Source organism: Xiphophorus hellerii, chromosome 20 (assembly GCF_003331165.1).
Source record: "Xiphophorus hellerii strain 12219 chromosome 20, Xiphophorus_hellerii-4.1, whole genome shotgun sequence".
Lineage (NCBI taxonomy): Eukaryota > Metazoa > Chordata > Actinopteri > Cyprinodontiformes > Poeciliidae > Xiphophorus > Xiphophorus hellerii.
The window spans coordinates 1,506,718-1,522,029 of NC_045691.1; the positions used below are offsets into that span (position 1 = coordinate 1,506,718).

Genomic DNA, 15,312 nt, shown 5'->3' on the forward strand with positions numbered 1-15,312 from the left:
CCGACAGCTTTTTTTCTGTTGCCATGTTTAACTGCAGTACGCATTAGGATCCGCTCTGTTTTCTTTGGAAGTATTACATTTTAGCGTCTATTTCAGACAAATGTAATCACATACAGGGTTTGCCACGTTTTCTTTATGATTTTAACTTATTAATGTTATGAAGCCTAGGCGTAAATTCAATCTGGAAGACTCTTTAGCCCCACCTGCATCATCCAACCGGCGCTTCCAGCTCATCACCGCTGATTAACCAATGCTGGTCCAAATCCAAGTCACGCCCATCTCCGACAGAGCTCCAGCTGAAAAGGATCTCCATCCACGGCGTCTCTGGCTTTCCAGCAGAGCTCAACCCACCTCCACCCCCGCACCGCCACTCGCTCGGCCATCCGGCCGCATCCCTCATCGCCTCCACCACCAGTGTCGGGTCCCGGGGGATGACGTTCCGTTCAGCGTCCGGAATGTTCATCCGAGCCCAACGCAAAGTTTGCGACAATAGATGACCTCAGCCGGGGCCCGAGCGCCAAAGACTTAACTCATGTTGTTAATAAACTTTTCTAATTGTTTCCCTTTCTCTGTCTGAGTCTCTCCAGATTGAAGTGCATTTTAGCTAATTTTACATCTAAATGTTACTAACTGTTGCTCTACTGAACTCGTTTTCTAAACAAAGTCCACAAACTTTCAGATTAATTGAGGTTGGGAATAGAAGCATAATGTTAGCCTCTTGTTACCAAGGTAATTTGGGATTAATTCTAGTTGCACCAATATAACTGTTGGTTTGAGGTGCAGTTCATGAATAAGCAACATCTTAAAATAGAAAGATTATATTTTTAACATCAACAGTTGAAAAAATATTTTTTGTTGCAACTATGTGCTTTTTTGTCACTTTCAACAAAAACATGATGCCATGTGAGTTGTTGAATTCATTATCATGTCATTCTCCGTTAATTGTTCTTAATATTTGCAATTGTAATTTTAGCTGTTTGTCTTTTTGATCAAATGTTGTATTTTATTCTTATTTTTCTATGTTTTTTAAAGTGCTTTATAAATAAAATTGGATTGGAAAAACAATGTCCCATTGAAGGAAATGTCTTAATTCTCCTGTCTAAGGTCTAAAAGACCTAAAAATTAAAATGAAATAATAAAATTCAGAGGTCCGGAGCGTCTTGAGATTCATGGACAGAGCAAACATTTGATTAACTTTGGGGCTGGGCAATAAATCAATAACAACAGACACATGATCAATATCAGATGATACGTGGCAGCCATGTTAGATTTTGATGCAAGGGTTGGTCATAGAAATCCAACTTTGACACTTAGAATTTGTTTGTTTTTCTGTCAAGAAATGTAAAAATGCAAAACCAATGCATGAGGGCTGATTTTTATGTTTTTAATGACAGAATAGGAACTGGCTGGAGAATATTTGCTCTGCAGGTGAAACTGAGAGACAAAGAAATGTTTTCCTGTAATCAGGCACACAGACGGCACATTGTAGGTAGAAACAAACTTACAATTTCCCTTGAAAAGTGGCAATAGGGCCATCGTAGTTATAAGATGGGAGGAAAAAATCTATTTTTTGCCAAAAAAATTCAGAAATTTTTAGATTGAGCTAAAAAAAAAAGTTTCTACAAAAAAAATTAATTGGGAGATTCTCTGAGCTCAAAATGTTATACGTTTTCCAGAAAAAATTAGTAATTCTCAAAAATCTTCCTGAAAAACCTAGAAAATTTCTGAGTTTCAAAGGTAAAAAATTTTTGACAACCGAAAAATTGAAAAGATGTAAATTTTTTTTTTTTTCCTTGCAAATTTCAACTTCTAGTGTTGAGAATTTCCTTGGGATTTTCTGGAAAATTTTCAAGATTAATCACATTTACAATTTTTGAACTCAGAAACTTAAAGAGAAAGAGTAATCAAAAAAATGTTTTTTTCTTCTCACAAATGTACAATTTTTTTAATTCAAAGAATGTCCAAGTTTTTGAAATCGATCTCAAAATGTTGATTTTCTTTGCAAATTTATGACTTTTGGAGCTCAGATTTTTCTAGAAAATTTGAGATTCATTAATTTTGTGGAATAAGCACTAAATTATTATAAGCATGGAAATGTACATCTTTCTGAACTCTTAAGAATCTCCAACATTTTTCTAGAAACTTTCTAAGAGAAATCTCAAAATTTGAATGTTTTTTCTTGCAAACTATTTGAACTCAAAGAATCTCAAAGTTTTTTCTGAAATATTTCTGAGACTCGTTAATCTAAACATTTCAGAATTTTGTTTATTAACAAATTTACAACTTTTTCAGCTCTGCTGATATTCTTGTTTTGTTTTTTTGTTTTTTTAGATTAATCTTAAAGCTTCAGTTTTTTCTCAAACGTGTTCAACTGTCATAGTTCAGAAATTTCCAAGTTTTCTTTCCTGGAAAATTTCTGAATTTAATCTCAAAATTACAAAGTTTTTTTCTTGCGCATTTACATCTTCTTGAGCTCAAAGAAACTTTTTTTTCTAGAAAATGTCTGATCTAAAAATGTGCTCCACTGTTCCTACCTACAGTGACCGTAAGCCGGAGCTTCCAGCGGTTTCCAGCCCCGCAGCCAGGCTGAGCATCCGGGAAGCGGAACCTGGAATGCCGCTTTGCTTTTCTTTCCTTCCGCCCTTCAGACCCGGCAGTGATGGAGCAGCAAAAAGCGACATGATTGGTGGATGCAGCAGGCAGCGGCGGAGAAATGCAAACCCCTCGGCTTTGTTGCATTAGAGGGGGGAACGCCGGATCCTGCGGTGGGAAGCGGACTGGATCCTCCCGCAGCTCTGCGGTAAGAACAAAACCCAGACACACAGCAATGCGATTCAGTGAGAAGGGAGAAAAAAGGAAAAAAGAAACAGCCCGGGGGTGCCGCGATAGCTCTCAGACAAACCCGGCTCGGCTTGCTTTGCGTGACAGCTGCGGGACCAATGGAAACATGCGGGAAGCCAGCTGCGCTAAAGGCTGCAGCCAATGGAAAATGTGAGATCCGGAGAGCCGAGGTTAGGCTGGCTGCAGCAGCCAAACTTCCCAGTGAAATTTAAAAAAAGGCTGTTTGTGTTTTGGCTGCTGCAGAGGCCATTTTAGGTAAGAATCGTCCTCTAAGTTGGGGATGCGGGGCGATGATGTTTGCGGGTGCAGACGGGAGCTGGAGTCCCGCATCCAGGCTGAACGCGGTGCGGGCTGCTGGAAGCTTTATGTGGATTAAATAGATATTCCACTCCTCTTTTCTCCCTCCCTCCCCATCCCTCTCTCCCTCCCTCCCTCTCCGTTGCGTGCTAATTTTTTATGCATTTTTCTAAACTGTCATGGCGATTTTGTGTCCTTGGAAATAAAAAAAGCAGCGGGCGCCTCTTTTTCTCCGCTTCTCGGGCTCGCCGGGGTGAGACTGCGGCCGGGAGTCCGGAGCAGGTGAGCTGTCCGCCGTGGGGAGAGGCTTTTCTCTCCCCGGGAAGACGGAGTTTTTAGCGGCTGTCCACACGTGTAAAGGAGACAGGCGGCTGTTTGGATGTATTTACAGCAGCGATGCAGTGACATTACAGAAGCTAGCTCTGAGCTAGCTGCGGGGGCTAACACCAAACAGGACTCTCGGTCTCCGTTTCTCCTTCCTCCCGGTTTTATCCGCTGCTTCTCCCTCCCGGTTTTCGGTTCTCCTCACCGCCAACTTCTCTTCCCATCCTTAGCCAGCTCTCCCAACTTGTGGCAGCTAGCCGCGTTAGCCCCCGCAGCTGCTAGCCTTCATTAAAAAGAGGTTTGAGGACGGCTAGGCTCTTATTAGCCTCTTAGCCTCCTGACTCATTACAGCAGCCAGGTGTGCGGGAGAGCTCACGCACACCTGACCAGGTGTTGGAGACAAAGGATGGCAGCTGAATGCTAACACACCTCACTCCCGTCTGAATGCATGCATGCATATTTATGTTACGTTACATGCTACTAGAGTCAACCAGTTTGCCATTTTTATTTCCTATTATGCATAAACAGAGAAAAAAGCTTGTTTTCTATTTGAAAATTTGGGCCGATATTTGTATTACCGTTATGGATGATATGGCTGCAAAAACGTATCACGATATAAACATTTCGTATCAGTGGATATCAATAATTACTGATTAGTTTTGTGGTTTTAAATATCTTAAATGCTGCTGAGCAAGTTACTCAACAGGTTGTTGCTAGGTAATCAAAGAGTGAGTGAGTTGATGCCACTAAACCAGCTTAGCTAGTGAGAGGTTGAGCAGCTAGTCTTTCCTTTGCCTACATTTCCCAGAATGCTGTGCGGCTCTGGATCAGAGTAAAGTCAATATTGAATATTTTATCTATGGGCTCTTTGCACCTCAGCTTCCGCGTTCGGGGAAAAGCGGCTCAATCTTTTCCAGTCTATTGAAAATGGCTCTTCACCCTGGGTGTTTGCAGGGCTTGTCCAAGGTAACAGTTAATGATGAACATCGATCCGAAGCCCCGACAATAAGCTGGAGAAAGGTTTTTAGATGTTCGCCTCGTTATACATTCACAGATACGAAGGTGAGTTTTACTTTCTTTAAACTTTGTGGCTAACATTAGCTTTAGCTTATGCTAGTAGGCAATATTCTCTGACATTTTTCTTATAAAAAGAAAAGTAGCACATTTTTTCTTATAAAAATGTGCTATTTAAGTATCTAAACATTTTTCATCATTCATTAACGGACAATGTTTTTACCATATGTTCAAGTATATTACGTGGTTTATTGTCGTTAGTGTCAGAGACCAAGTAACGGGGATTTTAAGGTTCAGGCTTTTGCTTCTGAAGCCTGAGGAACAACAAGCCCATAGCTTAACAGTAGAGCAGCTCTGGTGTCGGAGTTCTAGTTCAGCTGACGGTTCAGGTTCAGAGTTGTTGCTTTTAGAAAAATATAACTGTGTTCCTTAAGGTCTCCGTGTTACTTCGCTTTATTAGTTTTGCATGTTCTTGTGAAGCAGGACGGTGTTTACAGCAGTGTGTACAGGCGGATCAGTAGCTCGGCTGTCTGGCTCTGGTCTGCTCTCTCGTTCCCATAAACTGTCTTTCAGGCTGAATACAGAAGTGAGTCCATGGAAATAACACAGGAGGCTCCTTTACCTTCTGCTTTAGGCTGAAGAAGTTGATCCGGAGTGAAGTGAAGGCTGTAAACTTTGCTGTGCGGCGTTAGCTTTAACTGGTAGCGATGAATATTTACAAGCCACCGTCTTCTTAATTCAGGACCGCTTGGAAATCCATGAAAACTTAAAAGCCCATTATATTAGGAAGACAACAATGTTCATAGTATTGTTTTATTTGTGTCTGAAATACGACTTTGTCTTTTCTATCTGTCATGGTAACTCAAAGCGGAAACAAGAGAGCCGCATTTGCGCATTCGGATGTAACGTCATCGCGGCAGGTGGAAAGAGCCCATTGATATTTATCATGCATTGCGATTCATATTATTATTGATTTATTGCCCAGACCTACTCATAACTGATATTTACCTATATTACTTATATTTTGCTAACCTTTTGACAACTTAGAAAAAAAAATGTCTACACCACTCACTTCTCCGGTTTTTCAGTTAAACTACCCACAATCCGTTGCTGCATCACTACCGCTGTCACATGACAAATGGTAACTTCCTTGCTCCACCTCCAGAAACAAACAGCAAGAAGATGGAAATAAATGTTGGAAATCGGCCGATACCGATGTTGATGCCGATATCTTGTATCATAATTTCTAGATATTGTCTGTTTTAAATCCAACAAAATGACAGAAGGATTCTCCATTCTTCCACATGCTAGCTGTATCCTTCATGGCTTCTAACCAGTACTGTCACAATAAGCAATAAAAAATTAATCACATGATAAATTAAAATAAATTCAATAATTTCCATTTACATGAGTTATCGTTTTTCTCTCTTTCTACTAGAAACTGGATGACAAAAGTCTCCACTATATTGTTTTGGTCTTAAATCATCCTTTTTTTAAGGATAATTTTGTTTATAGAGACTTCATAATTCATTGTATTTGTTGTTTGTTTATTTTGTATACTTATGTCTTCCAGTTCCAATGTAAAATGTACATTAGAATTTAAATTTTATTTACCTTTTAGAATGTGTTTTTGCATTATAATGTCATTACTGTTATTATGCTTCTCAAAACAACAATATTATTGTTTATTGTAATAACTTCTGGGACAGTTTATCGTCATTTATAACATTTGTTATGTTGCCAAGCCTTGGATGTTGCCGCAACTTGTGTCCTGAAACAGTTGTTGTGGATGGTGATGCTGTGGTCAGGAAGGATCTCCAGTAGCAGTCAGTCTTGCAGCGAATCTAAAGAGGTTTCTGACTTAAGATGGTTGCTGAATGACAGTAACCTGTTGTGGATGAAACCACCAGCTGCTAATCCATTTCATTTGCTTTTGCTGCTCCTCTTTTGACATCTTTTCTGTCTGTTTGGGTAGTAAAAGGTTTTGGAGTCGGGGAGATGATGTTTCTCTGCTCTGCATCCATGAAGCGTCTTTTTCCAACTCCTCTGGGATTCTTAGCTTAGGTGTAATTTGAGCTAATGAGATGCTAATTCGCTGTAAAAAAAATACATTGTTTCCACGGTTACACATCATAACAAATGCAGAAAAGCTTAAAAAGTAGGAGTGGAAAAAATTAATCCAACTGCTCAGCATCCAAAACCAGAGGGAATAATTGTTAAAAAATCATGAACAAAACAAGTAAGAACTTGTTTCTGCTGAAGACTGAAGGTCGTCCCCACAGCATGGTGCTTCCATCACCCTTTTGTTTTTTTCTTGCAGTTAGCATGGCATGTTCAGGGCGTTTTCCGCCACTACTTCTGAGCGGTGGAAAACTTGAGGCGTGTGGCAGACAGTTGGTTTTAATCATGCAAATCGTTCACAGTTTGTGGAGTGCATGAGTAACAGTTGTCCTTCCAACAGATTTTCCCTCATGAGCTGAAACAGTAATGTTTATTTATTTGTTTATTTACTGTCTTTAGGTTGGAAACTGTGTTTTCACAATCACCTTTATAAAAATCACAAACATTTTGAATATAATTATTTATATTAATTATTAATATAATTATTTGTATTAACTTTAGTGGAAATAAAATAGAGAATATTTTCCCCAAATATAATATCACATAGAAGGAAATATATCTATACACTTGATTGCAAAAAAGTTGTTTTTCTCTAGTTTAAAATCTAAAAACATAAATAAAATGAACACATTTTCTTTACTTGACATTAAGGGTGGGCATTAAAAATTTATTGAATCGTTTATCATTTATAGTGGAAAAATTCCTTATGTTAAGAATTTTAATTAAAGTCACAATAAATTTCATATAATATTCAAAAAACTTATTAAAATGTTATTTTTACTATTTTCTCTCCAGTTTTGTTCCCCACAAGAGCATCAATGAATATCAGTAAATTCAAAAATATCATTATTACTATTTTTAATACTTGTCCTATCTGGCAGTGTGACACTTGAAAATATAATTAAATTAAGTATTTATGTGCAGTTTAGTGATACAAATCACACTTCTTTCAGTGTCCTGAAGAAACTTATTTTAAATAGGAATGTTTTTCAAGAGCAGCTTTTACATTTGTGGCGCTATGAATGCTGCGACATGCAGTTCCCTAAATAGTTTTTTGTTATCACAGTAGTAATACAAAATATCGGGATAAAATTCAAATTCCATATCGCCTACCCCTACTAGACATTTAAAAAAATTATAAGCAGTGTTTTCACAAAATGTTTAACATTTTTGGCTCTAAATTAGTTTTATTTAGCTGGATTGAGGGTAAAACCGGCTTTTTTGACTTTAAAGGTTGCAGACCTCTGGCCTAGTCAAAGGTCGGTTCGCTTGAGGAAGTGTGAATGCATAATCGAATTCTGGTTCACCTAAAAACTTCAGTCTCTTTTTGATTAAAGTGAACTCTGGTGCCGTTTGAATGGATATGTGAACGCCAGATCGCTCCAAAAGCAGGAAGTGGACTACAACACAGGGCATTCTGGGTAAATATAACCAAAACAAACGCGCTAGGCTAGCAATAACTTTTACCAGAGACATAAGAGAAATCCTGCAACTGCTAAACTCTGATGCCACTCCATTTTTGTTTACATTTTGTAAAGAAGACAGTTGCGCTCGTCGTCTTCTTCACAGGTTTTTTGTGTTAGTTCCTTTAATGGTTCTTGGTGCAGCGCCTCCAAAGGCCAGGAGGGGAACAGGTTTTCCAAAGGTTTGGCTGGTTTGACTGGTTTTCACAGCAGCTGGAAATGTAACAAATGTTTCCAATTTAGACCTGAATCAATCAGAATATACCAGGTGGGAAAACAACCTTAAAGAAAAATTAAAATTGTCCCGAAATGGAACATAAAGTATTTTTCTTTCATTACCCACCTTTTCTGTTTTCTCTTTAATGGTAAGTATAACCATGCTTTTTGTTAATTTTAAGAAAACTAGGATCACAAATGCTTACACTTAATGCAACAAATGTTTTTTAAGAAAGAAAGAGTGACCCAAATTCAGTTCCTGTTGCTCAAGTGTTGAACACATAAACGTGTAGGCCTCTTTTTGAACCAGGCTTTTCCCCCCCAAATGGATCTAATTTAGGGATCCCATTTCTACACCAATCAGAAAACAAATCACAATAAATACTTTAGTATTTTTAATAAGACTGATTTAATATGGAATTTGGAAACTTGTAGTGTAGACTTTGTTTAAATCAAGCTTATAAATGTAATCATGTTTTTAAAAAGCGCCGATTTCATTGATGTGAGAACAGTTTTCAACAGAAAGGGTAAGGATTAGCAGATGTTCTCTGTTTCTGCATCACACGTGTCTCTAATATTTATCAGATTTTTACCAAATTCAAAGGAAAAGTGCATCAAAAATCTTTCTTTATTAGGCCTGAGCAGCCGAGCATTAGCAGTAACTAGTGGCAGCACTGCCTTTTCCATTAAATAGGCAGTTTAGCCTTTTATTTATTAGCTATGTTTAGTATACTGAATGGAGCAAGTCATGCTAGTGATACCCCACATGTCACTGATAGCGTTTAGGCTAATATTAGCATTTTTTATAATTTTAGCATATACACTAATGTTTGAACACTGAATGGATTGAGTTCATGTCGATCAACAAAATATTGATACTCCAAATGCTATTAACTAGGTTGTAGCTTACTTTAGCATTGATGCTAAGTTTTAGCATCAGAACGCTGGGTTCCAACCGACGGTCACACTTTGGCAGGCCCGGCTTAAATTTCTTCAGAAATGTTTTAGTTTGTAATTGTGTGGAGCGGCGAGGAGACGCTGGGGAACCGTATCTGATGGGGAAACGCAAATTGTCTTAACACCGGTATTGTCGGTAGTTTCTTTTTCTGTGGATTGTAGGAAGCAGATATGTTTTGTTTCATAGTATGCATGAGCAAAGGATTCTCTGACAGAAAATATCCATTTATTCTGTTTACAAGACAACGGACACCGGTACGTTTTAGAACCATTGCACTCTGGAACTAAGGTTGCCATCCTTCCCATAAAATACAGACTGGTCCCGTATTTGGCTGTTAAATGTTGCGTTCCATATTGAACCCATTTGTTCCGTATTTCTATAAATGTCTGATGCACACGCCTATCACATCAAGTGTGCCGCAAACACAGTTACACAAAAGTGTTTCACTGTAAAGATGGTTTGCAGTTTGTTTTGTTGCAACCTGAAGTGTGAAATAAACTTCAGGGGAGTTTGAAAACAAAGACCAGTTGAGACAAGTGGGACCAGTTGATTTTGTTTTTCTTTTTGGGGGGGATTTTATTGTAATCCATATGGGGCCCAGAAAATCTTTGGGCACCACTGGGCTGAGCAATGGAGCAGATTACAAACCAATCAGGAGCTCAGTTTTCAACAATAAAGATTTAAAAGTGGATTTAAAGGGGACCGACTATGCAAAATTAATATTTTATAGTATTTTGTACTCAGGTTTATTTCACATTTCTAAACTTTTGCTGTTTTTAAATCAATTTAACCCAGGTTTGTTTTATTTCTCCCTCTCAGATAGTTTCTTAATGTTTAATGATCAGATTTATTTATTTCTGTTGACAGATGCTGTGAACGGATAGAAGATGAAAATCCTCAAGAAGGACAAGCAGCAGGTTTGTACTTCCACTTTACTGAATTTAACCTCCAGATTGATATGAATGATCAGGTAAATCTCACACATATTCTGTTTAATCCAGTTTAACACTCAGTTAAACCTGGATTACTGCTGTGTGAGTTTTCCTAACTAATTCCTAAAGAGGATTATGGGAAATCATCTGAGGGATGTTTTCAGCTTGGCGTTGTTTGGATCCATCAGCTTCACTATTTGTTTTTTTAAAATATATTTTGATATTTTGCTCTGCTTTGGATGATGCTTGTTTATAATCATGAGTCAGGCTGAGCTGAAAGATGAGTCAGAGGTTTTAGTGGGTTTTCTGGAGATGACGCTTCTGTTTTTTTAGCCAGCACACTCATACTAATCTTTATTTAATGCTTTTACCCACCAGGTTATTATTTCATTTACTCACAATTATTTTAAGACATTCGAAGAAGTTGCAGCTCAGGCTTATGCACTACTACAGAGAAACATAATGTATTAAAAAGTAAGAAAACAAATGATAATTTATAAGATTAGCTACAAAGTTAGTTGTGCTGACCTTAAAACACTAAGCTGGCACAGTAGTTAGCAGAAGCTAATGCTAAAGCATTAACTTCAATTCAAAATCATACATTAACATTATAATTTACACATTCTCTAATGCTTTTAAATATTATATTTATGTTAATATCTTGTTTGAAATAAACTATTTGGGAGAAAAAAGAACTTTAATGGAGGAAATAGAACTGTGTAAACCGACTTCAAAATAAGAGCATAACTATGAACATCTAACTACATAAAGAATTATTAACGATTAATTACCAAAGCGTCAACATAGATGTCGAACTTCATTCAACTGGAAAATTTAAATTAGTAAATTAAATTATCATTTAGAATTAATTTGGAAAAAGTTCTTTTAGTGGAAGCTAAGTGTGCTAATGTTAGCACACTTAGCTTCACTATTAGCGGAAGGGTTTCAACAAAAAAGAATAATCATAACAATGTTTGTTTACATTAAATATGTTTATTTATTTACTCATTTAAGTGGATTAAATATGGACTACATACATGAATTGCTTTTGATTGATTTAGTGTCATTTAGTGATTGATTGTATTTATTGTTGAACAGGACAACCAACATATTTATCTGGATTTATATTGCATCTGACCTACAGCACCATATGAAAACTAAACCTGGTAATATTCACTAATTTAGCATTTTGAAGTGTTTAAAACTGATTTCCATGTGTGATGTTGTACATTAATCACTAAATAAGTTGTATTTTGGTATTTCTGATAAAGTTTTGCTTCAACCAATGTTGTATTGTTGGAGGCATAAGTGGATGAAATTTACCAGATGACTCATAGCAATCATTTCCTAACTAATCTGCATTATTAGGCATTTTGGGAACCTTCAAAATCTGTAAAAGTTCTGTCTGAAAAATGTATTTCTACTTTCAGTTGATAACCAAAGATCAAAAAATGAAAAAGTGATCATTTGGTTTGTTTGGCTTTTGAATTGTCTACAAAATTATGTGAAAAAGTTTTCTTTACATTTTCAGTTTTATTCTCAGATCAAAAATTAGAAATTGAAAAATGGGCTGGAGAACCGAATCCGACTTTAATATTTTAAGATGTTGAATCTGTTCTGTATGCAAAGTGTGAGTTATTTGGTGACGCTTTGGTTGGATTCATTTAAGAAGGAAATTTGTATTAAGATTTTAGTGCATGCAGAATTTGGTATCAACATATATAAAACTACATTTTGGCAGTAATATCACTTAATAAAGATTATTTAAGCTAATTTTGAAAATTTCTCCCTCCTGAATAGTTGGGCATTTATTGTATTGTGAAAAGATATTAGTTTTGATTTGTCATGGTCTCGATAAATTTCAGTTGATGTTTTTTTTTAAAAGAAACGGTATTATTTTTTTATTTATTTTTTTTTACAATTTTCTCCATTATTATTAACTAATAGTAAATTAGAAAAGAATTAAATCCATTTACTGTGTGCAGTTTAGTGGTATAAATCACACTTTTTTAAGTAATGGCGTTCTGAAGAAACTTATTTCAAATGGGAATATTTTCCAAAAGCAGTTTTTGTGCCATGGATTCACAGACATTCACAGTTAGCTAAAACAAACATGGTACCACTTTACAAAAAGGTTCCCCTAATAAATAGTTTATAGATATGTTATCCATTCATCTATAAATACTTAATATAGCATGAATAATTGTTTATTATGCATTAATTAAAGGAGAGAATGAGACTATATGTATATATATATATATAAAAAATACATTTATGAATGCTTATTGCGCTTAACTAATAAATCAATAGCAACTTTAGATAAAATATATAGGTGAACAGACTTGTTTCAATATTCGGTAAGGAACAGGCAGATTTTGTCTCCTTGTCTCCCCTAATTAATGCATAATAAACAGTTATTAATGAGTTATAATGTGCTTAGAGTGGAGTTAATAACATCTGTGAACTGCTTTTTAGCCATTTTAATATAAAGGGGCACCAAAAAAATTAAGAAATGTTTTTTAAATCATTTTTATTGTGATTTGTTGGGATAAAATTAAACATTCATATTTCCCACTTCTCGTTTACAGGATTTTCAGTTAATCTTCAGTTTGTAGAATAATTTCTGGGTCACAAAGATCTGAGCAAAAAATATTAAAATCAAACTCAAAGTTTTCAATTCTTATTTTTGATCCTTAAACTGAAATTGAAAATGTGAAAAACAAAACCTTTTTTGTTCTTTTTCTAACAGATTCAACAGATAACAGTTTTTGGCAAAAACCCCCAAAACTTTTTCATTCTTTGATTAGTTGAAAACAGACGGATTGATTTGTTGTTGTTTCTCGTGAACCTCTGTTTGTGTCCAGCACTGTTGAGTTTTTACAGTGCAAATCTGACTTCAGCTGACGTCTCGTTTTGTTTGCACCGTTTGTTCGGTTGTTTATCTACCTGCAGCGTCTTCAAACGGAGCGGTTTTGTGCGATCTGAGCGTGGAAACGTGCAGAGACGGCCGCCGCTTAAAACAAACAAAATTAATGTTGTTTTTGTGGCTCCTTTCTATCAGAAACGCAGCAGATCTTTTTGTTCTAACGGAAGCCGCTGAATTCAGCTGTTGCTTTGCTAAACATTTTGTTTGAAGCCACTGGCCGTTAGAGTTTATATTCTTTATTTTATTCTTTAAGTATTGAGTTCATTTGTGGCCCTTGGACTGATGTTAATTTATTTATTTGAGTTTATTTGGTAGGGACAGACACGCATAGACAGACTGAACAAAACAGCAGTCCCATGTTTGCGTCATAGTGCAACAGCTAATTGGCAGCACTTTAACATGCGGCCCCAAACGGCAGTTCAAGAATGATACAAAGTTTACCTGTCCAGCACAATGCAGATGGAGATTTTTTATTTAGAACATAATTTTCTTTAAGTAGAAAATGTTAAGTACATCCCAAAGTATTCGTCTTTTTATTACCAAGCTAAGCAGAAACACGTTTATCCAAAGAAAATAATCAGTATTCACTGAAAACTTACTTTTCTGTCTATTTCATTGAACTTGGCTGGAAATGGCATTTTGAAAGAAAGTGACCCAACTGCTGCTGTTATACTGAGAATAAATGTATTCCGTCAAAAACCACATGCCTTTCTTTTAGTACAGCTAACACGCAAAATTCTTTTCCAGTTTTTGATCTACATTGTTTATTTTAATTATTCTAAGTTTTTTTATACACCAGTAACAGTGATGGTAAATACGGGCTTCCAGGTTTAAGCTTCTGATAGTCCGAGAGACTCGGTTCAACTGGGGATCAAAACTGCAACGTTTGTTGCATTTTCAGCTGCTGTGGTTTTCTTTCACACTGAGTCAACCAAACCCTTTGAGCAACCGGTTCCCCTCTTCACCTGTGGGGGCGCTGCACCCACTGGAAGACAACACAAAAACTTGTCTTCCAGGAAGACACTAAGCACAATTTCCTTCTTCAAGAAATGGAAACAAAAATGGAGTAGCGTTAGATTTTGTAAGTTTTTCTTTTGTCTGTGGCTAAAAACCGCAAGCCGTTTATCCTGCTAGCCTAGTGTTAGCCTAGCGCATTTGTTTTGGTTGTATTTACCCAGAATACCCTGCGCTGTAGTCTATTTCCTACTTTTGGTGCGGTTTCTGGTCCGCTTGGCGTTCACATTTCAGTCAGAAGGAGGTCAGACGTGTTTCCTGCGTTCACAAATTAATTCAGTAATTCATTAATTCAGCTTTCCGTAGCAACTGTGAAAGGAGGTTTCAGCATCGATGGAACTGCAGTGTTCATGGTCTATATTTGTGAAGGAGAGACGGACCATGTGTGTGTGAGGTGTGTGTGTGTGTGTGTTTGGTGCTTTGTGAGGCAGGATTATTGATTCATAGCCGATGTGATTGCGGGCAGACCCTCTTGGTCGTGTTTGCTCGACTTCTCCCGACTATCAGGCCCAACGCTGCAGCTCATCACCGCAGCCTGTGTGGATGTTTGACTCTGAAACCTGGGTAAAAAAAACAAAAAAAATAACAAGAATTTCAAATCAACAGTTCCGATCAAAACTTAAAATGTGGATTTCTGCAAGATTTACAATAATGCATTAGAGCCACTGTAGATAGAAAACAGGAGGCAGTTTCCACCAAAAACCAATTTTTAGATTTTCTAGAAAATTTGTTTGAAATTTCTGAGCTTGAAAACTTGAAAGTTTGCTAGAAAAACAAATCAAAATTTGAGATTGTTAGAAATGTTCTAAAAAAAATGTGTGAAAACTTACTAGAAAAAAACTAGAAATATGAGATTAGTGTCAGAAAATTTTGTAGGAAAGCTTGGAAATGTCTGAGCTTGAAAAGTTGAAAATTTTCTAGGATGGAATAAAATTTTGAGGCTAATCTCAGAATTTTTCTAGAAAAACATGGAAATATCCTGAATTTCAAAAGCTGAAAATTTTCTAGAAAAAACTACTTTGAGATTAATCTCAGAAATTTTCTAAAACAAAATACAAGAATATTTGAGTTTGAAAAGTTAAATTACCAGGGAAGAAACTAAGAAATTTTGAGATTAATCTCAGAGATTTTGTAGAAAAATCATGGAAATTTCTGAGTTTCAAAAGTCAAACATTTGTGAGAAAAAATTCTGAAAATCCTGAGTTG

General features: G+C 36.4%; 1 protein-coding gene across 6 annotated transcripts in view; it reads left to right on the forward strand.

Annotated features, from left to right (window-relative positions):
* Window positions 1-591: 591 nt before the first annotated feature.
* chd6 (chromodomain helicase DNA binding protein 6) overlaps window positions 592-15,312 on the forward strand; it is a 65,740-nt gene continuing 51,019 nt past the window's right edge. For 4 of the 6 annotated variants that reach the window (XM_032549222.1, XM_032549228.1, XM_032549226.1 and 1 more), the window contains exons 1-2: window positions 592-3,420; window positions 10,102-10,151. In XM_032549222.1, coding sequence (XP_032405113.1) covers window positions 10,122-10,151 — 30 coding nt within the window. In that variant the 5' untranslated portion in view covers window positions 592-3,420; window positions 10,102-10,121. The remainder of the gene's footprint in view (window positions 3,421-10,101; window positions 10,152-15,312) is intronic. The other 2 variants (XM_032549224.1, XM_032549225.1) reach the window with 2 other exon arrangements.